This window comes from Danio aesculapii, chromosome 12 (assembly GCF_903798145.1).
Source record: "Danio aesculapii chromosome 12, fDanAes4.1, whole genome shotgun sequence".
NCBI lineage: Eukaryota > Metazoa > Chordata > Actinopteri > Cypriniformes > Danionidae > Danio > Danio aesculapii.
Genome location: NC_079446.1, coordinates 30,610,535 through 30,634,533, shown reverse-complemented (window position 1 = coordinate 30,634,533; position 23,999 = coordinate 30,610,535). Strand labels below are relative to the sequence as shown.

The 23,999-nt window shown below is 36.0% G+C and overlaps 1 protein-coding gene across 1 annotated transcript; it reads right to left on the bottom strand.

Moving 5' to 3' along the window:
- Nucleotides 1-4,132: 4,132 nt before the first annotated feature.
- Nucleotides 4,133-20,605, bottom strand: valopb (vertebrate ancient long opsin b). Its single transcript, XM_056469765.1, has 5 exons — nucleotides 20,236-20,605; nucleotides 16,437-16,647; nucleotides 13,230-13,347; nucleotides 12,869-13,108; nucleotides 4,133-4,713 (listed from the first exon to the last, which is right to left on the bottom strand). Exons 1-5 carry the CDS (start codon nucleotides 20,603-20,605, stop codon nucleotides 4,453-4,455), a joined length of 1,200 nt encoding a protein of 399 aa, XP_056325740.1. The 3' UTR covers nucleotides 4,133-4,452.
- Between the last annotated feature and the right edge of the window lie 3,394 nt (nucleotides 20,606-23,999).

The following is a 23,999-nucleotide window of genomic DNA, read 5'->3' as shown; positions in this document are numbered from 1 at the left end:
CTCAGATACCTCACTTAATGCAGTGATGTCTAACTTTACTGTAGTTTTTAAATGACTGTGCAAATAGTATACAGTGCTGTCTTGAGCATTTTCAGGAAGTGTCACAAAAATCTGACGTTTTTTTTTTTCATTAGAAAAAATGTACAGAGTAAATTGTCATAATGAAAAATGACAAAGCTATTTGACTATGTTGTTCATAATGGTGTCAGGACTTTTCATCTTGATGACACTGACACTTTCATTGACATCAATACTTGCTTTTGAGGAGTGAGCTTCTCCATTTTGAGCAAGTGACACGCTTTTGCAGGTTATCAACTAGGTTTTGCAGTTTGTACTAATTGATTTAAGAAATGCATTAACAGTTGTGAAAATGCAAATAGTGCTGTGAGAAATGCTCTGAGAAAAACTGTAATATATATATTTCATTCATTCATTCATACATTTTTCTTCAGCTTAGACCCTTTATTCATCTGGGATACTTATCCAGCATATGTTTTACCCAGCGGACACTCTTCCAGCTACAACCCAATAGTGGGAAACACCCATACACACTCATTCACACACATACACTACGGCCAATTTAGTTTTTTCAATTCCCCTATACTGCATGTCAGTGGGGGAAAACCAGATCACCCGGAGGAAACCCACATCACCACAGGGAGAACATGCAAACCTAGTCAGGACTAGAACCAGTGACCTTCTTTCTGTGAGGCGACAGTGCTAATCACTGAGCCACCGTGCTTTTTTATTAATATATTTAATAACTAATAGACTTGGATTTGAAACTAAACTGCTACATTTGGATTTTACTTTAATTCAGCGCTTTAGAATCGTTGCTGTCTAAAGCTCCTTTCAAGCGTGTAGTTTAACCAGGACATTTGAACTTGAAGATATTCACAATGCAAAAAGCCTTGGACGAGTTGTTTAAGATTCCAGGCCAAAATTGTTTACCCTCTCTGACTTTTCACTCTGTGAGTGAGATCAGACATGCTGGCCCTCTGTTGATGAATCTTCTTTTGTGCTCTGACACTTGATGCCTTTCACTACCTAGGGTGATAAAAAGCATGGTCAGGAGAAATTGAATTCAGATGTTTTCATTTCACCAGGCTAAAGCTGAAAGAGCGTATCTGAGAGAAAACCGCTGTGCTCAGTTCAGATCCTGTGTTGTTTCTCTGTGTGATGTAATAAACACACCAGATTTGCGACAGAACTCCTCTGATTTTATGCTTCAGTATTTTGAACTCATCATCAGTACTGTGACCACTCTGGAAAAGTATTGCAAGTTGTTTTATTAGCATTCTACAACACTGACATCTTTTTAAACACAAAATAAATAATGAAATAAAAAACATCCAATTAACTGTGTATGATTTCTATAATTCAAGACACTGATAAATAAATAACACATTAATCACCATGCGACATATAAACTTCAACTTCAGTACTCACTTTGGACACAAATAGTGTGGAAACATCAAACATTACAGTATAATGAGACATTCATCAGTTCACTCAAAAGTACAAGCACTCATATATTAAAGTATACAGGCTACAAAATAAATACAGTTTGTAAAACACACTCTTGCTTCATTAAACCTCTCAAAACAAGTAATCACAATGCTGAATTGCCAGATGATGAGCTTACTTCCATGAGATGAGGGACATTAATTGCATGGTTTTTTATTATATTGCAAAGCAGATACACTGCCAAACCGGTCATGTCTGACGTCTTATTGTTCATAAATAATGAGTTATATCAAATACAGAAGTGCATTAGATTGAGAGACATGTAGACACATTTTACATTTCATGTTTTAAATAGTTGTTGTTTTTTTTGGTAAACGTGAACTCGACCAGGGTTCGACACATTGTTTGGCTTGTTTTTTATTTTACGGTTTAAGGTTAGTTTTTTTTTTTTGTACCGTTTTATACTGTATATATTGTTCTTTAAATTGGCATGGCAGATTGTAGACTCAGAAGTAAATGTCCACAGCTCTGGTTGCTCACAGTTATGCATATTAGCATGGCTAAAGAGGCAGTGAAGCAATAGCAGGTATCAATCTTCTGCGGAGGCGGGGCTTACCCACATTATTACATCATGGAGAAGAACATTACAAAAATGGTTGTGTTGTCAAACTGCCTTCAATAACAACTGTTTTTACAGTAGCAAAGTTTTGATTTAAAACTTTCAGGATGTTTTTATAGTACTCAGACCTCTTAAATGCCAAAAGAAATCATGATAATTATGGTTTTGCAGTTCATGACCTCTTTAAAGTACACTACGGCTGATTCTAAAGGCTGATATATACTTCTGCTTCTAGCACATGCGTATGGTCCGGCGCAGCTTTCACATGGTCGCATAGCCCTTACAGTGGCTGACGCCGTCGCTGACGTGCACCTCTCAAAACATTTAACTACACGTCTCAACGACATGTAGCGCAAGCTCTGTGATTGGTCGGCTTGGTACCGGTGATGAGCATGGGCAGTGCTGAGAGCCACGAGCCCAATGGAGTGACTGTTTACAAGTGTCGATGCCCATGAAGGAGCACCAGATGGAAATATTTGTTTTGTGTTTACCTTGTGATTAAGGTTGTTGCATGTCTGCCGGTTCCTGCCTCTGATTGATACTTGTAGCATTCAGAAAAAAACAAAAAAAACTTGGCACAGAGGAACATAACCTACTGCCAGCTAGCGTTTCAGAAGTGTTACTGCAGAGCAACACAAACAGCACGCAGAAGTATAAATGCACGACTACGCGCAAGGCAGGCGCAGTGGGTCACGCCGATCACTCGACGCACAAGTATAAATCAGCCTTAAGGGTGCTTTCACACTTGGTTCAATTGCCTGGTCCGAACACAAGTTCGATTGTCCCCCCCCTTGCCACCTTCTCTGTTGGTTTGTGTTCACACCATCTTTTTTCCTTCTGAATCTCGGTACGCTTGCATTAACACATCAAGCTGCTGTTGTGTGTACAGCTGTTGCTAAATGATGACAACAGCACCAAAATGGAAAGACGTATGCACATTGCGGTCATTCTGCTTTTACTGAGTCTTTTGGTTTTGGTAACATACAGAGAGCCACGTGCAGCTATCTGCCGCGAAATGTTAAAAACACTCAAAACATCTGCTGAAGTCATTTTTGGAAGAGACAAGCAGACATCACGGTGTTTGCACTGGGTAGGTCCCGCTTGTCGCCAAGGTAACATTAAATGATGGCTATACACCCAAAGTGCTTCACAATCATGAGGGGGGGGTCTCTCCATAACGCCACCAGTGCGCAGCATCCACTTGGATGATGCAACAGCAGCCACAGGACAACAGCACCAGTGCGCTCACCACACACCAGCTATAGGGAGAGTGGAGAAACAGGGATAAAGCCAATTCGAAAGGGAGGGCATGATGGGTGGCCAATGAAGGGAATTGGGCCAGCTCTTTACGAGAAGTGCCATCGGATTTTTAATGAACACGGAGTTAGGATCTCTGTTTAACGTCTCATCTGAAAGGTGGTGCTCACTAACAGCACAGGTTCCCTTCACTATATCAGGGCATTAGGACCCACAGAGACCACAGGTTGAGCGCCCCCTGCTGGCCCCACTAACACTACTTCCAGCAGCAACCTAGTTTTCCCATGTGGTCTCCCATACACCTACTAACCAGGCTCAGCTCTGCTTAGCTTCAGTAAGTGAGTAAGCTGCAGGGTGATATGGCAGAGGTGAATGAACGTCATGAAAACTAAAGTTTGTTGTACAGCTGGCGGTTCACTTCCGTTATTTGATATGATTGCATTCATATCAAAAGTCAACCGGGCCATAGTACCTAAAACGCACACCACGACCACCTCTTTCAGTTGGCCTCGGGTACAGTTCACAGGAGCACACCCGAGTTCAGAAGACATTATTCACACTAGCTAAAAGTACCAAACTCTGATGTCAAACAAACACAGGTATGGACCAAAAGTGCTAGTGTGAAGACACCCTTAAATGGGAGTCAGTATGTTAACCTCTAAAAATTCTTTACCAAACACGTTTTTGTGTCTAATTGTGAAACTAAAAGTTATTGCAAAGTCTTTATAATTCATTACATTAAAAAAAAAACACTCAACATCTGGACTGACACTAGCGTGCAATCGCCGATATGGTGAGAAGAGAGCACAAATACATTTGGAAAACATGGCTCTCACATAGAGGACTATACAGAAATATATTGCCTATATGGTCACCTTTATGTTCATGTAAGGTAATGATGCCATACTGAGCCATTTACAGATACGCCAAGACTGCAAATCGCCACAATATAAAGGAACAAAAACAACATACAAAACACCATACATTCTAACATATGCAATCCAATAGAGGTTAACAACTGCTGGATTTATGCTTTAGTAAGACAACATTTTAGTCTACTTGATGATGACGGTTAGGGTTTACATGTATTCAGTCAGACTAATCATTGTTTACAAAGGACATACTCGACTATCTGATAAAGGGAGCTGCTTTGGACCTCCATTCCCGCTCTGCTCTGGTTCTTCCTCTTCTTCCTCGCTCTTTTCCATGTTGCACATGGACATGGGCACGCGAGCAGCGATGGTGGACATTTCTCCGAGGTGAGTGTCTGCTGTGGCTGTGATCGGCCCTTTGTCTGATGTCTGATTCAAATTGGTGGATTCCAGGGCGGTGCCGTTTCCTTTAAACATCTGGATCAAGCACTTCCTGAACTGAAGAGAAAGAGTGTTAGATTGAAAGTGAATAAGGATCAGAGGTCTTGTTCATGTTTGCGTTTGTTATTAATATGAGTTTTTGTTGATCTGATAACACTGATATATATATATATATATATATATATATATATATATATATATATATATATATATATATATATATATATATATATATATATATATATATATATATATATATATATATCAGTGTTATATAAGCAGCAGTTCTGTGGGCGCAAATGCCTTGTTGATGCCAGAGGAGAATGGCCAGACTGGTTCCAGCTAATAGAAAGACAACAGTAACTCAAATAATCACTCGTTACAACTGAGGTATGCAGAAGAGCATCTCTGAACGCACAACACGTCCAACCTTGAGGTGGATGCGCTACAGCAGCAAAAGACGACACCAGCTGCCATTCCTGTCAGCTAAGAACAGGAAACTGAGGCTACAATTCATATGGGCTCACCAAAATTAGACAATAAGCCATTGGATACAAGTAAGATGTGCCTAAAAAAGTGGCCAGTGAGTGTATATGGCTATAAGAAGAGAGAATGATGAGTAGAGATATCATTCCTACCATTAAAAGTGCATTTTATGTCGAATACGAAAGCGAAAGCATACTATCTAACTGAACTATTAAAAAAATATAGACTTTTTGATTAACTCAACTTCTGATATAGAATCAATATATATATTTTATAGTGCTGTCAGAATTAGTGCGTTAACGCATGCGATTAATTTGAAATATTTAGCACGTAAAAAAAATTACGCAATTACGCAGATGCAGTTTTTTTTTCTTGTTGTGGCCGACGTGTGTTCAGCATGCAAAGAAATATGGATAAGACCAATGAAGCGCTTTAAGAAGGAAAGTATTAGTATAAAACAATTAATGTCGCATTACCAGGCTATCCAGCATTTCCTCCAGAGTTTCATGCAATTTTGTATGTTTCATTTTTTATTTTTCGACTTTTGTTTTAATGGAATTTGATACTGCATGGCGAACGGAAAGAAAAACCTCCGCATTTTGTGACTCGGGTGGTCCTTCAAGGTAATCTAAAATCGCTGTTTACATGGTAGACTCTTAATAAGAGTATTATCTTAATCATATTAAAATCGAAGTATTGGTGTCCATGTAAATGTCCTCAGTGAAACTTCGATGATGTCGCATTCTGTCGTGTGTCCCCCTTAAACGCAACTTTTGTAAAGCGTCTGCTTCAGGTTGCTTTGTCAGAATCCTTGTGAAATATAGCCATACTTAAGAACGCTTTGTTTAAGCAAATGTAATGAACGCGATCATGCGTGTTGAATCTGAAGGGAGTCGCTCTAGCTGTGCTGTCCTGCGCGCTTTGTGTGTGCGTCTGTCTGTGTCTGTGCGCGCGTGTTTAATAGCAACAATAACAAATGCCTAAACATCACCGATTTCGCTGTCCGTATCCCTCAAAGTTGTTTAAATGTTTAGAGATGGTGTGACCAAAGTCCCTGTAAGAATTAGTCTTTGGTGTGACACAACGCGTACTGGTGGGTGCCTTCGATGTCCGCTTGATGCTTCTTACACCCTTGTCGTAGCAACAGTGGCAACAAAATTAGGCACCGAAATTCATATGCTGATTCTGTGATTCTACTTGTGAGAGGCTGTTTTCACTCTCAGGTCACATCATTCAAAAGAAAAGGGCCACATTGTCCCCCGATAATGTCAACAGACTGGACTGTCTTAGCAACTGGCTGAATGTAAAGGAGGACTAAGCTAAATTGTTTCTACTTTATAATTAATGTTCTCAATTATCAACAATACAACTTTTCAATGAGTACAATTGTTTGTATTCAATACTTTATTATTATTATCATTTTCCAATTTCCATATTTGCAATGCCTGTATTTTGGCATTTTTTTGCAGTCCACTTAGAATCCAACATGGAAATAATTTTTTTCTTTATTGGCATTGATTGTTTTAAAATTCAAATGGCATAACATACCTATGTTTTTATTTCTGTAATAAATATGGCTTTCAAACCAGGATCTTGATGGTTTATTGTGGGTTTATTGTTTACATGAAGAAATCTGTGTTACAAGTTAAACAAAAATTCTAATAAACAATTATATTTTGAATTTAAATAGTTTTTTGTCTTGCGTTTACATTAATTTTTCATTTGAATAGCCAAAATGACAAGTTTCAGTCTTTTAAATGTGATTAATCATTAATAATCGCAAAAACAGGTGTGATTAATTAGTTAATTTTTTGAGGCTATGTATGTGAATTCTTACCTCTGGTTTATATTTGGTAGTGACTACATATGTCTGTGGGTGTCACTTTGCGGTTTAGAAACTTTGCGTTGTGAAAGCAAACTGCACCAAGAACAAAAAGCAACATTATAACAATTTAAATCCCTGTTTCAGAACAAAACAATCGATCTATATGTGTGAAAGCACCCTAAAACAACTCTTACAGTGTTCATCTGACAAAAGAAAGTCATATACGCAGAGAATGGCTTGAGCGTTTGTAAATTATGGGGTCATGTTTATTTCTGCACGAACTATTCCTGTAATCTAGGTGATAAATATGACTAACAATGCCCTCTTGTGGACATTTCATAAGAAAAGTGCTTTGAAATGTTTCAAAAGCAATGTATTTCAGGTTATGCTGAAATACAGTCAAAATTAGGTTTAAAAGGAGCCTTGTTTACATTTATGAGTTGTCAACTTCCAAATATAAAGAGTTAATGGTTATCAGTGTTAGCCAAAAATTTTATGCACAATATTAGATTGAAAATAGACACTAAAATACCAAAAATAAATCTTAATAACAGGTGTAAATAGCCTATGATAGGAAATCATGCACTAACATACATACACACAAACATATTCTAATGCAACTATATTGCACTATAAATTATGCTTGTTATGAGCTCAATACACAAAAGAAAAGCTCTGATGTATATTTCCCATCCCTGTGACACCGTGTAGAGATTTGTTTTCAGCTGTTAGTCCTTTGAACAACCGCTGCATCGAAACAAGGAAAAGGTCATTAAACAAGATGTATTCTGTGTAAAAACGAGGGTATATCTTGACCTTAATTAAAGTAGATAAGGTCATGGAAAGAAAATATATTCATTTCCTCAAGGTTTTAGTTGGACTGGATATAAATGAGGTACCCTGGGTAATTATAATACCAGCTACTCTCTTACTGTACAAATTTATAATGCAGAGAGACACTATGGTGGGTATACATTTACAAAATAATACATGCAGAGTAGATAAAGACAAAACTGCACTGATCTGAAATGGCAAGTCATGGAAAACTTGGACTGCTACCCAAACAGCATACGCTATATTAGATTAAGCGCTTGATAATACTGTAAGGTTCATTTAGTTTGAATTAGCTTTAAAAAAAATGTATATCATTTCATGTTGCTGAGAGTTTAGATGATTATATGTGCAGAGCTCTTTCAATAACAAAATAAATATCAAACATTAAATCAGTCATAAAATAACATAAGAAAGCATCTGGCAGACATTATCTTAGCGGATATGATGATTAAAATACTCCATAAACTTGATTATTTGAGACTACTGTATAGATTTGATCTGGCTTTTGAGACTAGTTTAAATGAATCCTTTTCTTTCCATCAAACAATAATATTACATTACAGACTAACACTTTCTGTATATCTTTAACATTATAAGCATTAGTTTCATGCATAAAACAAAAACCCCCTCCTTTACATAAAACTCAACAAACTAAAACTTGTTAAAGAGCCGCTATTCTGGGTTTTTGGAAATGAGCTTTGATGCAGTGTCTAACACAGCACTAAGTGAATGAAAACATCCAGCTGAGGTTTAAATCTAAAAGTTCAACGTGTTTAAAACTATTGATTCTTTAACTACATAGTCGACTCAAGAGTTGAATAAATGAATTGCGTTGGGTTTGGATCTTTTGCTTTAACGCGTTGATGTCGCTATGGTACTTCACCAAATATGAAGTACCGGTTCAGGTAAAACGTGAACGCGCCTTTCTCTTCAGACACTAGCAGAGCACGGGAGATCACGGGACTGATCATGAATATGACGATCACTGACAGACAGAGATTTGGCTGTGGGGAATAAAGTGTTAAAGTTAATTTTCACAACAATACCACAGTGTAGTCAACCTAGTGCTGTGTTTATTCCTGTCATTTTTCAGATTTTTGATACAATAACCTATGCTGCAGTGCAGGATTTGTGAGCTGTTTGTTATTAAAGGAAGGAGCAGCAGAGACCATTATGTATGGAACTTTGTCAAACATTGACAGGGACTTTGTCAGTAACTCTTACAGTTCACATGGACCAGTTTCTTCTTCCTCTAGATCAGAACATGTAAGTGTAATTAAAATTGTTGCCTCATTTTGAGTAGCAAAATATGTATTTAACTGTGTGTTGTAACTTTTAATTGCTCTGCGTGGCTTGTAATAATTTATCTATTATAGATCAGTGCTTGTACTGTATCTCTCAGGTTAAATCTTTATGGGGCTATTCACATATTGCATCCTCACACGTGAGGCACAGTCAATTTTCAAAATAGTTCAGTTTTTGCCACTGTGTGGATGAATACTGAATGTGTGTCGTTGCTATTACTTGGGGTTGTGGTTAAGAGTAGAGTAATATGCTGGTGTTTAACTGCATTGCTTTATTGCCTTCCTGCATTGGGCTCTCACATACTCTGTGTGCTATTTCATAGCCGTGGTGGGTGTTTCGCGCTGAACGCAGTCAATCAAATACAACAAACTGGGTCATCAGACCAATTAGCGCAGATTAGCTTTGAGCAATAGGAACAAATGAATCGCTGAACGAATCATATGGTAGTCGTTGAGGTAATTAGGTAAAAATAAATGCATATTATGAAACAATGAAAGTGTTTTTGACCTTTCATGTGTATGAGCCTGTTGTTGGAGACCCCCAAAACCAAAATATGATCTTTTATAATGTATAATAGGAGCTCTTTAAAGTTTTGTTACGTAAGCAAAGTATATAATATGAAATTCCTTAATGCACTGCACTGTCCACAAATCATGTTAATTTTTAGTTTGATTCTCCATTTACTCAAGTGCACTTGAAATCATAATATGCTTATAGAAACTATCCCTATTAACACTCTCAAGTGTTTGTTCATCGCTCAATAATCTAGTCTGTCTTTCCCTCTCACATCAGAGAAATTTTGCAACCCTGTGACCCTCGACCTGAATTTATTCTGGGAACAGCTGGGCAGGAACTGGGTTGGTTCTGGAAGATGTGCACCGCTCAAGGGGTCCAGCAGCCTGTGCTCTAAACCACCTGAGACCCACATCCTAGGGGTGGTCATCAGAGTCACATGCCTACAAAAGATCACTGCTTCGCCCTTTACATCAAACAACACACCACAGGGACGCGGAGGACAAATTCCCCTTGTTGACAAGCTTCATGTATGGGGAACTTGTAAAGAGAGAGATGGTGGAATAGTGCATACTGTATCACCCATAATGTCTAGCCTAACTTTGCAGAGATTCCAGAATATTTTTAAATGGAAATAGTCTATTATTTTATTGTTGTTTTCTAATCATGAATAAAGTAACAAATTACAACTACTCAAATTACTGTAACTGAGTAGTTTTTCTCAGGAATTGTAATTTACTAAGTAGTTTTAAAAATGTCAACTTTTACTTTCCCTTGAGTACATTTTAGTGCAGTATTGGTACTATTACCTCACTACTTTCCTTCAACCTGCAGTCACTATTTTTATTTTTTGTTGTCTATGGGGATTGGCTAAGTAAAAAAATCAATCCTGTGATATCTGTCCAATCAAATTGTACATAGAAAATAAACCACATCATACTGAACAAGCTTAAGACATGGGCGCTTTATAAATGCAGCAAACCATTTGAAAGCAATAAAAGTGTCCAGGAGGATGTCCTTAAACAATAACTACATGCACTACAGAATGTTACGTTTACACATCTCTACACAAATTAGATTTAAATGCATAAGCCTTTCACAGCGTCATTACTCACAACTCTTGAGTACTTTTTAAAGGTCTACTTTTTACTCATGCTTTGAGTAATATTTACAACAGATACTTTTACTGTGCTTGCACTGTTTTTTGGGCAAATCATACTTTTACTTAAGTATGATTTTTCAGTACTCTTTCCACCACTGTTCATGACAAAGCAACTGAGGTTTCTCACCATGTAAGACACAAGATGGAAAGCTAAAGACACCCAAACTTTTCCTTACATGGAATAATATCTTTAGGCATATAATGCATTTTTCATCAGGCATATAAGGACCATCTACCTCTATGAATTTTTTAATGTTAAATATAAATATTTAATACATTTTTGAAGAGAAAAACTGAACCTCAACCAAAATTGTCAGAGTTTCTATCATCTATTTCAGAATTAAATAATTATTTCGCCCCTTAGTTATTAGTTAACTAAAACTAAAACCATTTTTAAAAATGCAATAAATATTAACATGCATAAATACAATTTTTATTTTTAAAAAACTGAAAATATACAATCTTTTTTCCATAGAAAAAATATTTAAAAAAATATACACACTGTAAAAAATGCAGGGTTCCACACAATCCCTACATGTCATCCCAATGCAAATTGATTAAGTTAATGATTTTCACAATTTTAAGTTGATTGAACATAAAACAATTAAAGGTGCAGTAGGTGATCTGCCACAATGCTAACCGGTTAGCATATTATCTTTGAAACACAGTCTCTCTCCCACCATGCAAAGCCACGCCTCCTGAAACTCGAACGCGCGCACCTTAATTGCTGTGCTAAAGCGACTCTGCTGAGTGGTTGGCTGGCGACATGCAGGAATTACACTTATTACTAAGCCATACTTGCATCCTATTTCAGAGCGAATATTCAGTAGCATGGTAAACAAAACAGGGAACAGGTCACAGGCTGTCATTGTTCAAAAATGAACCAATGTAAATATAAAAACAACTTCATCTCAGTAAAGCAGGCTAGGCGGAATAGTGCTATTTATGTTTTGCTGTTAAAAGTAAATAAAAGTCTGCATTATCCATGCTGTAAAAGGTCCCTTATGAAATTAAAAATGGTCATATCATTCTTTTGCCGGAAGATTTCAGTGGCTGATGTACACTTTATGTACACTGGAAGCTTCTGTAGCCAAAACAAATTCCTTGTGTGTGTGAAGCATACTTGGCAATAAAACTGATTCTGATTCTGATTCTGAACAACAGTATTGAGCATATAACCCATTTATAACACAACAAAATCTACGTAAGTTTTGCTTGACTAAAATAGTTTTAAAACAGAACCTGTCTAAAAGAAATACTTCAGCCATGTGGCATCCTTCCTCCAGCATGCAAAACTAACTCCAAAGATGATTCAGGATTTGAAAAAGTTTTGATTCAGCCGTTGTTTTTACCGCTGTCCCTCTCGTCTCATGTGCACATCAACGTGCGGTGCTTGTACAAATCTACATTTGCTGACAGCATGCAAATGTTGGGCTATGAGTTATGGGAATTATGAATATTTTTTAATCTTACACCTTACCCAAAATATAAAAATGCACATAAATACATTTAGATCATTTACTTTAATCATTACTATTGGAATGTGAAGAGACTTTCAACCAGCACAACAAAAACTGTTTCTGAAGACAATCACCCACTGCACTTTTAAGTTGTCCCCCCAAAAAACTCAAGAATTGTGTTGTTTAAGTAATTTTAAATAAGTCTGCTTAATTATAATTTGAACAAGCAGCAAAACTGTTTTTTGAGTGCAGGAATATTTACAGAAACAGTAATAAAATGACCAAAACACAACAAAATTCCTTATAGAATAAACAAAAAAGTAGTATAGTAATATATCTTAAAGATACTAAAAGAACACTGCTACATACTCCTAGGAGAGTTTCTAATTTAATTTTTATCGTTATGTGTCATGTAAGATTAATCATCTTAGCCCTGTTTCTTTTCTGCCTTTTATCGATTGATGGCAAAAAAACACCACAAATCGATTCCTAATATATAAAGCATCAAAATCCTTTAATCGGATTCTGTTCTCAGCTAGACGCCTTCAACTCAAAAACATTATTTCTTACAAAATGTGTAGTTGATCTGAAAATGCCAGATAAGAATGATAAATGGCAGAGACGTACCTGCTTATTCATGAAGACATAGATGATGGGATTGTACACAGCTGCAGTCTTTGAGAAGAAGGCCGGTATTGAGCCCAGACGAGGATCAATATAGATTGTGGGACAGGCTGTGACAGTAATAGAGAATGCAGCATAAGGCGTCCATCCGACCATGAATGCAACTATCATTACAACGACCATCCTCGCCACCTCTCGGTCAGGCTTCCGTGCGTTACCCAGTCGTCCATGAGTGTTCGATACCTATTAAGCATATTAAAGTCTGATGGTTAATTATTGTCTGAGAGTAAGTTTACATTACATGGCAACATGCAATGCACAACCAATCAGAATTTACATCATGGTAAGAGACCATTTGACTAACCTTTCTGAGCTTCTGCATGAGTTTACCATAGGAGATAATGATCACGCCAAGAGGAAGGATAAAGCATGTAACAAAAAAGGTGATGATGTAGGTGTGGTCATAGTAATTAGTCGAGTACCTAGAAGGAGGAAAACAGACTTTATTTGTTGTTAATCTAACCTACATGACATTGGTAGGAGGATCAAAGAATAGATGTGCAACAAATTACTCTTAAAACAGCACACATTGTGTACGTTTGGAACAGTTTCATGTGAAATAAAATTGTGTTAACTTTTATGTGGAATATTGGTCACAAATGTTGGTCACTTGTGTTCAGCATGTGTTCTATGTGGTTTTATTTTGTGTAGATTATGTGATGCTCGTGTAGTTTTTTTAATAGTAGATTTTCAGAAGCTAGGGTATATACAGTGCTCAGCATAACTGAGTGCACCCCATACTGAAAATGAATATTTTTATCCATTTCCCAGTAAATATAGGCAATTATTTTTGTGTATTTAAGCAAAACAGATTTATTAAACAGATTTATTTATTAAAATAATAATTTAGTCACCAAACATATTTAGAAACAGAAAGATAATACAATTAAATTCAAGCAAAATATTGCAGAAAAAAATAGATTTTTCAATTATTTTGCTTCTCTTGACTTTTTTCCTCTTTTTCTTGTACTTATTATTTTTCTTTAACATATAAATTTGGCTGTTATCATGAGTTATTTTGTTAGATAAGCTCCAGATTTGGCTTCAATACTGACTAATCTAATGTATATGTACAAATATAATATTGTATAGCTTCCTATTAAAAATATAAATTTAAAAGATATATTTGTCAGGGGTGTACTTATATATGCTGAACACTGTACATACAAAGGTGATTTTAAGTTCATTCATTCATGCATTTTCTTTTGGCTTTGTCTCTATTTCAGAGGTTGCCACAGCGGAATGAACTGCAAACTATTCAGGCATATGTTTTACTCAGCGGATGCCGTTCTAGCCACAACCTACTACTGGGAACTTATTGTAAGTATGTGTCTATTTTAATGTTTTAAAAACACTTTTGTAATAATGGAATGTCAAAATAAAGGTCTTTCATCATTCAGTATAATGACATATTTGCCAAAATTTTATAGCATATTTATTCTGACCAGTATTTATTAAACATTTAAAATAACAAGCAGATTCTTTAATATGTGAGAGAGAATTTCCAAACTTGTGTTTAATTGATTTTTCAAGAGTTCACACTTAGCTGATGATTGCTAATAAAGCTTGTTTGGCATGCTGTCCCAAGAGAGAGTCCTGAGCTTACGAGATCCTCGAGCCCGGGGATTCTCCCGTTAGCAGGGTGAGAGGGAAGTTTGAGCTCAGGTAGATCTCGATGAACTCCCCCGACTTATTTCTGGCTGATAACAGATATAGGATGGCTAAGGAGAGATGTACGGCTTGCTAAGAGCTTGGCTATGGTATCAAATTGGTATGTTCAATTTACTTGGATTGCGTGTTTTTTGGACTGTGGGAGGAAACCAGAGAACCTGGGGAAAAACCCACACGAACATGGGGAGAACGAGCAAACTGCACAGAAATGTCAGCTGGTTTAGTAGGGACTTTAACCAAAGGCATTCTTGCTGTGAGGTGACAATGCTATTCACTGGGCCGCCGTGTCACCCATCTTGAAAGGAGAGGGAGTAGGGATGGGTAGGGGGGATTCTTCATGATGAAGATACTGAGGTAAGAAACTCTGGTTATTTATAGGGAGTTAGCAATTATCTGATTGGAGAATCAATCGTAAGCTGATGCGGCACCAGCCTAGAACAATCATAAGCATGTGATCCTCTCGAAATTATTCATTCATTCATTCATTTTCGGCTTAGTCCCTTTATTAATCTGGGGTTGCCACAGCGGAATGAACCGTCAACTTATCCAGCATATGTTTAACGCAGCGTATGCCTTTTCAGCTGCAACCCATCTCTGGGAAACTCCCATACACACTCACTCACACTCATACACTATGAACAAATTAGCCTTCCCAATTCACTTGTACCGCATGTCTTTGGACTGTGGGGGAAATCGGAGCACACGGAGGAAACACACGCAAACGCAGAGAGAACATACAAACTCCACACAGAAACGCCAACTGACCCAGCCGAGGCTTGAACCAGCAACCTTCTTGCTGTGAGGCGACAGCACTACCTACTGCGGCACCGCGTCGCCCTCTTGAAATTAGTTTAAAAAATAAACTTCACTTGTTTTCAATATCCCTGACAAGATTTTAAAAGTATATAAACTATTGTTACACTAAATTATGATAAAAATGCTTGGCAGTCTTGCTTTTTTGCTTTACAAATTCTACAGATCTTGACTTTTTAAACGTGCTAACATTTTAGCAATACCATGAGACAGAATTAGATCATTTGTGGCCGTATTTTATGTTGTGTACACTGTTATTTTTTTATAATACCCGACACTTTGCGCACAGAAATGACAGTGGATAAGAACGCTTAGGTAATCAGTTCATGTGCACAAATCATGTGCATGTTTCATACTTGCATAATGTGATTAGTGAATGGCTTTGTTTTGGACCAAACAACCATTGCAGCATAACAATAAGAGTTTTGAGCACCGATTGCAAGCTCAAGCTAGTGCCAATCACTGAGACCAAATAGAAGGATAAATGTTAAATTTGCATGTGCTGTTTTGCCGTCGGAGATCTGACCTGCAGAAAATACATTAATCTAATGATGAACATGGAAATTCTGTAAAAATATTCACTATTCCTAGTCTTTTTTGTGTCCGTGTGTATTCCTTATTCAACTGTTTTTACATTGTTTGTGTTCCAAGGCCAAGGCCAAGCCACAGCCACAAATGTTTTGTATTAGTGTCCTGAAGGCAATTTTTCAACTGATGGCTGCATGGCATCAGCCTTGGATTTCTAAGTGGTTCCTTTTGTTTTCTGTCATAATATAACCCACAGTAAGAAGCCCTGACTTGAGCACCTTACAGATTTCAAGTAATGTCACTTTCATGAACATCTTCAAGGCACATTAGTATTCATGAATAGCCTATAGTATTACTGTGGATGTTTTTCTGGCCAGACGGTTTTCTTTGACAGAGAGACACATACCGAGATTGAAAGACTGTGACCGCGAGAGGGACTTTCAAGAACAAATACCAGATAAACAGAGGGAGAGTCGGTGAAATAGTATTTTGAGCTCACCAGTTGGGTTCACAGGTGGTGCCAATTTTGCTGACAGTATAACTGTTCCAGCCCAGGACTGGCGGAATCGTCCAGATGAAGGAGAAGGTCCACACAAAAATAAGACCCAACGCTGCGTGCTTGCCTCCCAGCCTGACATTTTTCAGAGGACGGCAGATGACAAAAAAACGCTCGAATGCCAAGATTGCTAAAGACCACAAAGCCACAATTCCTAGAAAGCAAGAAGGCACACTCATTTTTAATATCACATGCATCTGCACTGACATTTACCAAGAGATGAAAATGATGATATGCATAGATTTATGTTGACACTAATTCAAGAAAAGATTTTTGGATGACACTTTATTGTACAGTGTCTTTGATACACATTACAAGTACAGTTAAAAACAAAACGAATAGCCTTCATTTGATATTTTTATTCTTCAAATATTTCCCAAGCGATGTTTAACAGAGCAAGGAAATTTTTTCACAGTATTTCCTATTTAATTTTTTTCTGCAGAAAGTCTTGTGTCTTTTAGTTTGGTTGAAATAAAAAATATGTACATTTGAAATCAGAATTATTAGCTCCCCTGTTTATTTTTTCCCCCAATTTCTGTTTAACTTAAAGAAGACTTTTTCAACACATTTCTAAACATAATAGTTTTAATAACTGATTTCTAATAACTGATTTATTTTTATCTTTGGCATGATGACAGAAAATAATATTTGACTAGATATTTTTCAAGACACTTCTATACAGCTTAAAGTGACATTTAAAGGCTTAACTAGGTTAATTAGGTTAACTAGGCAGGTTAGGGTAATTAGGCAAGTAGACTATTGAAAAAAAATCTTAATTTTGAACTTAAAATGGTCCATAAAACATTAAAATTAGCTTTTATTCTAGCCAAAATAAAACAAAACTTTCTCCAGAAGAAAAAATATTATCAGACATACTGTGAAAATTTCCTTGCTCTGGTAAACATCATTTGCAAAATATTAAAAAAAAACATATATAATATTTTATATTTTAATATTTTAGGCGCTAATATTTCTGACTTCAGCTGTACATAAAAATTGTAAAAACAGCTAAGGTTAATGTTATTAATTAACATTAAGAATCCTTAAGAATCCTTTTTTTTTTGACTGGCTACAAAACAAACCACTGTTGTCCAATGACTTGCCTAATTAAACTAACATGCCTAGTTAACCTAATTAACCTAGTGTTTTAATTAAATTGCACTTTAAGCTGTAAACTAGCATCTTATAAAAAAGTCAAATATTAGGTACTGTCATCATGGCAAAGACAAATCAAATTAGTTATCATACTTTAGTAATTACAGGGTGTCCGAGGGGTCTTAAAAAGTTTTAAAATGTCTTAAATCTCAAAATCTAAATCTTTGGACCTTAAAAAGTCTTAAATTTACTGAAATATTGTGTTGTAGGTCTTAAATCTTTTTTAAACAGGTCTTAATTTTTCTTTGTTCATGTATTGCTACCCAATCTGGCCAACATCCATACAACAATTCATCTAAAAAAAAAAAAACTTTAAATTTTTTATTTAAAAAGATCATTTTTAACTCTATTTACCATAATGGTTTATTTATTTTCCATACAATAACATTTGTTTAAAAGTGCTCCATGCATTTACTACTGAGGACACCGACCTGGACAGATTATTGTGCATAGATTTATTTTATTATAGTTTTTAAAACTTTTAAAACATTTGTTGTTGTTTTTTAATTTAAAGAAAGTTTATGTTGGAAAAGTGTATGGATACAAGTAGAGCTTGCTTGTTTTCATGCAATATTTAAAATATTTTGTTAATAAATATCAAAAATATAATGTTTTTATTATTAAATTATTATTGTATTATTAAATGTCTTAAATTATACATGCTTTGATAGGGCAAATAAAAATCTTTTCCATCTGGGCCATTTGAAAAATTCCTTTGTGTTTAGCCCTTATATTCATTCACAATGGTCTTAAAAATGTCTTTAAAAGTCTTTAACTTGGTGAAACCTGTAGAAACCCTGTAATAAAACTATTGAGTTTAAAATATTTGTGAAATAATTAAAATTTCCCAGGATGGCAGTATTCTACTGTATTTACTATAGCAATAAGAGTAGATAATGCATATAATCACTACAACATGCATTAACTAATTCTCATTTATAACTGTATTGTAAGTGGATTTTGTTAACTAATATTACTCAACATTACTTAAATGTACAACTGCACTGTAGATGTAATATGACAAGAACAATATGATGAAAGTTTAGGAGGGAGGGGGAAAGCCTTCCCTGATTAGCTCATTGTAGGTAACTACTGAAGACCATTTCTGCCACATAAGATTATAATAATAATCACAGTTATGGCATAAAATGTTATATGAAACGAAAAATTAAATGAAAGTGCATGAGTTGATAATTAATGTCATAATTATAATGTCACAGTGAAAGAATTTCAACCCTTTACTTTGCAATTATGTTCTTTTAAGTCATTAAGATTTACCAAAGCATGTCTGATTTTCCTTATTTACATTTACATTTACATTTAGTCATTTAGCAGACGCTTTTATCCAAAGCGACTTACAAATGAGGACAAGGAAGCAATTTACACAACTATTTAGCAGAAATGGTCTGATATGTAAAACAAGGACAACAATACATATAAAATCTGGATTTTATATTATGTTTTATGTTGTATTTAGAGTCGATGTTCACTCAAAACTTTAACTTTAGCTCATTTTAAATTGCTACACTTATAAAATTCACTACTAGCCATTCATCCAAGGTGTTTACCTTCCTATACAGCTTTAGATACTGCAATTAACTCAAATATCCTAGGACAAGGGGTTTGGAAATTGGATGGAAAGACTGAATAACAAGTCACCATGACATTACTGCAATAATCATAGTGTGCACACTACTTGCCGTAAAGCCACAGAAGATAAACCTGCTTAACTTTTTAGCTTTACACTTTGGGTTTTAACCTTGGTGTTTGCATAAAAAGTAAAATATTGCACCAGAAAAATACATTACTAAGCTTACACTGTAATAAAGCAGTGGTTCATTTTCATAAGACCAGTGGTGACTAGTTGCTTATTCTTTACATAATACAGTAAACACAGTTAGCATTGTTGTAATACTCAAATTGTTACTTAAATGTAATCGTTTACGTAATGTATCCTAAAAATGCACTTGTACAAGTACAAATTGCACGTTATTAATAAAACTACAGGTACATTTAAGTAGTAAACAGAAATAATACTATAAATAACTCTAAATATTGGCGAACAAGGAAAGTTAATAAAATAATCATGATCTTTTTGAAAGTCAAAGACAGGTGTTTTATATCTAACTCCAACAAATTTCACATAAAACTACTGGAATAGTTGTTGGTATCCAGTAAATAGAAAATAATAGTGTTTAAAGTGATAGTTTGCTCCAAAATTAAATTTTATCATCATTTACTCACTCTTCACCCTGTTTCACACCTTTACCTTCTCAGCTTTCTTCGAAATATCTTCTTTAGTTATGGAACCACTAATGAACCACTCGAGGGAGAGTAAATAGTGAGTACATTTTTATTTTTGGTTGAACTATCCCTTTCATGAATAAAATCTGATTGGAAGCCAGCAACAGGTGACAAACATAATACAATGGCTAGAATTTTGAACAATTTCTTATCACTTATCATTTCTTATTTCTTATCACAGTGGCATAATGAATTTAAATAACTAAATACAATAAATTGTATCAGTAATATCTACCATTTAGTTTAAATTGTTACATTTTACACGCGTCGCTACATAACTTACCGAAAAACGTGACAGCGAATCCCTCCAGCACACACGCCCAGACGCCCAGGAAGAAGTAGCCTCGTGCGTTGGTTAAAAAACTTATAGTGCCTCCTGTCATCGAAACTAGGAAGTCAGCCACGGATAAATTAACTATGATGTAGTTCAGAGGCTTCCTTAACTGTTTGAACCTATACGTCACGAGCATAACGGTGAAGTTCTCCGCTATAGACAGTGAGGTCACTATGAACATCAGACAGGCGAGGAAAGTGTAATTCCATGGCTCAACAGATTTGAGGGGACCCTTAAACGGATCGTCCGGTGTGACGACGTCGGTGGACTCGGTGACTGAAGACCCAAACGATTCCATGTCAGCAATTAGGGCTGGCATTGGGGAGAAAGATGAGGAAAAGTTCATAAAATCATCACTTAGGAGCTCCTTGAAAGTCCAGGGCAGGTGTTGTATACGCTAACCTACACACTAATGCCAATTCAAAACAAACAGGCTAAAATTGCAGAATGGATGTGCGTGGTATATATTTATAAAGATATATAATTTTTATGAATTCTTTTATTTGAAAATACTCCAATCTTGTCTAGAAAAGCAATCCACTTGATGATGGAGAGAAAGAAGAAGAGCGCCTGAACTGCACTGACATGTAACAGGTCCGTTCGCTTTCCGTCCACGGCTGAGCATAAGCATGCTCGTGCTGTTCTCCTTTATATATACAGTCCGTCAGCATGGCCATCTCAATCCCTCGGGTAATGAGAAAAGTCTTTTTCCAAGTTTGCTGAGACATTAGGGGCGTCGCGCGCTTTATCCTCTTAAAGGCGCACGCAGTCGCTTCACGCAGTTCAAGTTTTAGATAGCCTACAAGAACTGTGATTGAAATGATGCGCGCTCACGTGAGACGAGCTGTCTATACATATCAGTCTTATAGAAAAAATACATCGCCAGAAAATGTGTATTTTATTTAACAGAAGAGAAGGTTGCACACTAATGGTCACCACCATATCCAGCAAACAATTCTGTGTTTAATAGACATTTAATATATATCTAATCATAGACAGCTTAGCAAAAACAAGGCTGAACTTGAGCTGTCAATGAAAATCTAATAGACATCTAAGAATAACCCAAAACTTGACTAGTCGTCAAACAGTCAGACTTTATGTCTGTAGTCATTAATTTCTGTTTATTTGATGACCAGTCTAGTTTTGGTCTATTTTTAGATGTCTATTAGATTTTCACCGACAGCTCAAGTTTAGTCTTGTTTTAGCCAAGATGGCTATGCTTATATGTCTATTAGACATCTTTTAAAAACAAAAAATGCTTGTTGGTTAATAATGTCACATGACTAATTGCGTTATTATTACAATTTTATTTATTAGCCTGACATTCTTTCTTTCTTAAAACAAGTACCTGTGCTTGATGAAGTCTTAAGTAACAAAACTATCAATCCATGCAAGGAATTGAACATTAAGAACATTGCTACTATCATGAATTGTCACCAAAGCTGTGGATTACAGAAAATCATGTTTTAAATAACATTCAGCTTCCTGAACATGCCAATTGCCTCTCCTCACTTGTATCTACTAGAGTCTTGTTGTTTTAGTTTTAGTGTTAGTTTATTTTAATTACATTTTGACTTGGTCATTTACTTGCATTTTATGAACCCCAAGGACCACATATTTAGCTTAAAACTTACTTTAATGGCTTGAAAGTGAGTAAATTAACTGCAAATTTTCATTTTGGTTGAACTTGCATTCATCAAAATTCACCTTAAGCACTGATCATTGATTTATTTGAATATATGCTTTAAAACAGGGATGTCAAACTCAGTTCCTGGAGGGCCGCAGTTCCAACCCTAATTAAACACAGCTGATCAAACTATTTAGGTCTTTCAGTCTTGTTTGAAACCTACAGACATGTGTGTTGAAGCAGGGCTGGAACTAAACTGTGCAGGGCTGCGGCCCTCCAGGAATTGAGTTTAACATCCCTGCCTTAAAAGATCACTTTTAAAAAGTCGCCACAAAATTGTTCAGAACATTCTGAAATGAGAGATTATTTGATCATCTTTATTCATAGAGGATGTCTAAAATGTTTTGTTTCCTGCCTCAGAAGATGGAAAACACCAGAACTAATTCATCTGCTACAAGATTAAACTGCATGACTGGCTGCACAGCATTCTTAGGCAGAAACAATTAAGCAAAGTAAGTAAATGAAAAGAAACAGACAGAAACACCAATGGACAATTATGTTGTCTGCATAATTTCTTTTCTATTCAGACACTGTTTAGATGCATTTCCCTGCACTGTTCTTGTACATAATTTACACATAAGGATCGATCATCAGCAACATGCAAAATTGATTTACTGAGAACTTTGCAAAATTAAATTTCACAGAATAATGAGGCATGACAGAGTTTAAAGGTGTTTAATCATTAAGACTAATTGCTATTTTACTGTAAAGAAAGGGTCAATTGATCTTGGGCAAATGTAATTAACCTGAGTAGGGTCCGTCTAGGTAGATGCTTTGAGGTTGCATCCTTCTCTTTGAGGATAGATTGTGTTTGTGTGTATGTGTGTATGTGTGTGTGTGTGTGTGTGTGTGTGTGTGTGTGTGTGTGTGTGTGTGTGTGTGTGTGTGTGTGTGTGTGTGTGTGTGTGTGTGTGTGTGTGTGTGTGTGTGTGTGTGTGTGTCTGCTGCAGTCATCGACTTTTTTGATTCCCAGTGAATTTTTTTCTAATTTCATTCCACATCTAATTGCTTAGTGACGAGTCCAATTGAGTTATACAGATCTCTGGACCTTTCAAAGCATAATGGGACACGTCAAGAAAGCTTTCTGATTTTTTCGCATATGCTTGGTAGCAGTGGCATTAAAACGACTCTACTCCTGCTGAGCAGTTAAATATTCTCATTTACCCCAGACCCTCTTATCAGTATTCTGACTCTGGCTCAGCACAGTAGATGACAGGCTGTCTGTCATATAAGCACAACCTAATTAATACCTGCGCTTTTAAATTGTGCCATTACCGTGACCCCTTGGTTGTGATGTCTGGAATTGACCCTGAGTGATTTATTACTTACTTATTTTCCTTTGCATTCTCACTTTTTTCATGTTTTTTGTTGTGGCATTTCTGTGACAAGTGGTCTGTTGATTATATGGCTTTCCAATGGGGGAAAAAAAACAAACAAAATGACTGTAGCTTAATGCAACAACTAGTGTTGCAAAAGTCTAATGTAACCTTTACAAATCCAGGCGACATTTATTGAACAGAAGCCATATTGGAGCCATGAGCGAGCTGAGTGCAAGAATTTCAGTAAATGTGGTGATTGTCAGTCAACCTTTTCCACTACAGAATCATTACACATACAATTCACAGTTGGTTGGCCTTTCTGCCATGAAGATGAAAAATGTCAGCCCATTTTTCCAGGAAGATGACTGATTGAAATCTTATTATCTTGTGAATTCACAAAAGTGATAATTTCTGTGACGAGAACAATACCATGGAGTTAAACTAAATGATATTTTAGAAAAAAATCATTCATGATCAAGCTTAAAGTATGCTTCATTTTTTATGAATGCACAGGTTACAAGAGCATGTAATGCTGATTTCATCAATGCATGAGCAGTCAATTTCAGTTTTCAGTAAACAAACTTTAATTAGGGCAAGAACAATTCACCGTGCATGTGCTTTGTGTTAAAGTACAATACTAGCGAAAAGGAAAATAAACTATTTCCATTAAAATATTTAGCTCAAGCAACAGAAAAAATATATAAGGA

What these genes read in the sequence shown, in the direction of transcription:
- valopb (XM_056469765.1), bottom strand. Translation starts at nt 20,605, where the DNA reads ATGCCAGCCCTAATTGCTGACATGGAATCGTTTGGGTCTTCAGTCACC. An exon ending in ACCACCTGTGAACCCAACTG is followed by an intron (nt 13,348 to 16,436) that starts GTGAGCTCAAAA and finishes TCCTCCTTCTAG; the next exon opens with GTACTCGACTAATTACTATG. An exon ending in TCATGCAGAAGCTCAGAAAG is followed by an intron (nt 13,109 to 13,229) that starts GTTAGTCAAATG and finishes TATGCTTAATAG; the next exon opens with GTATCGAACACTCATGGACG.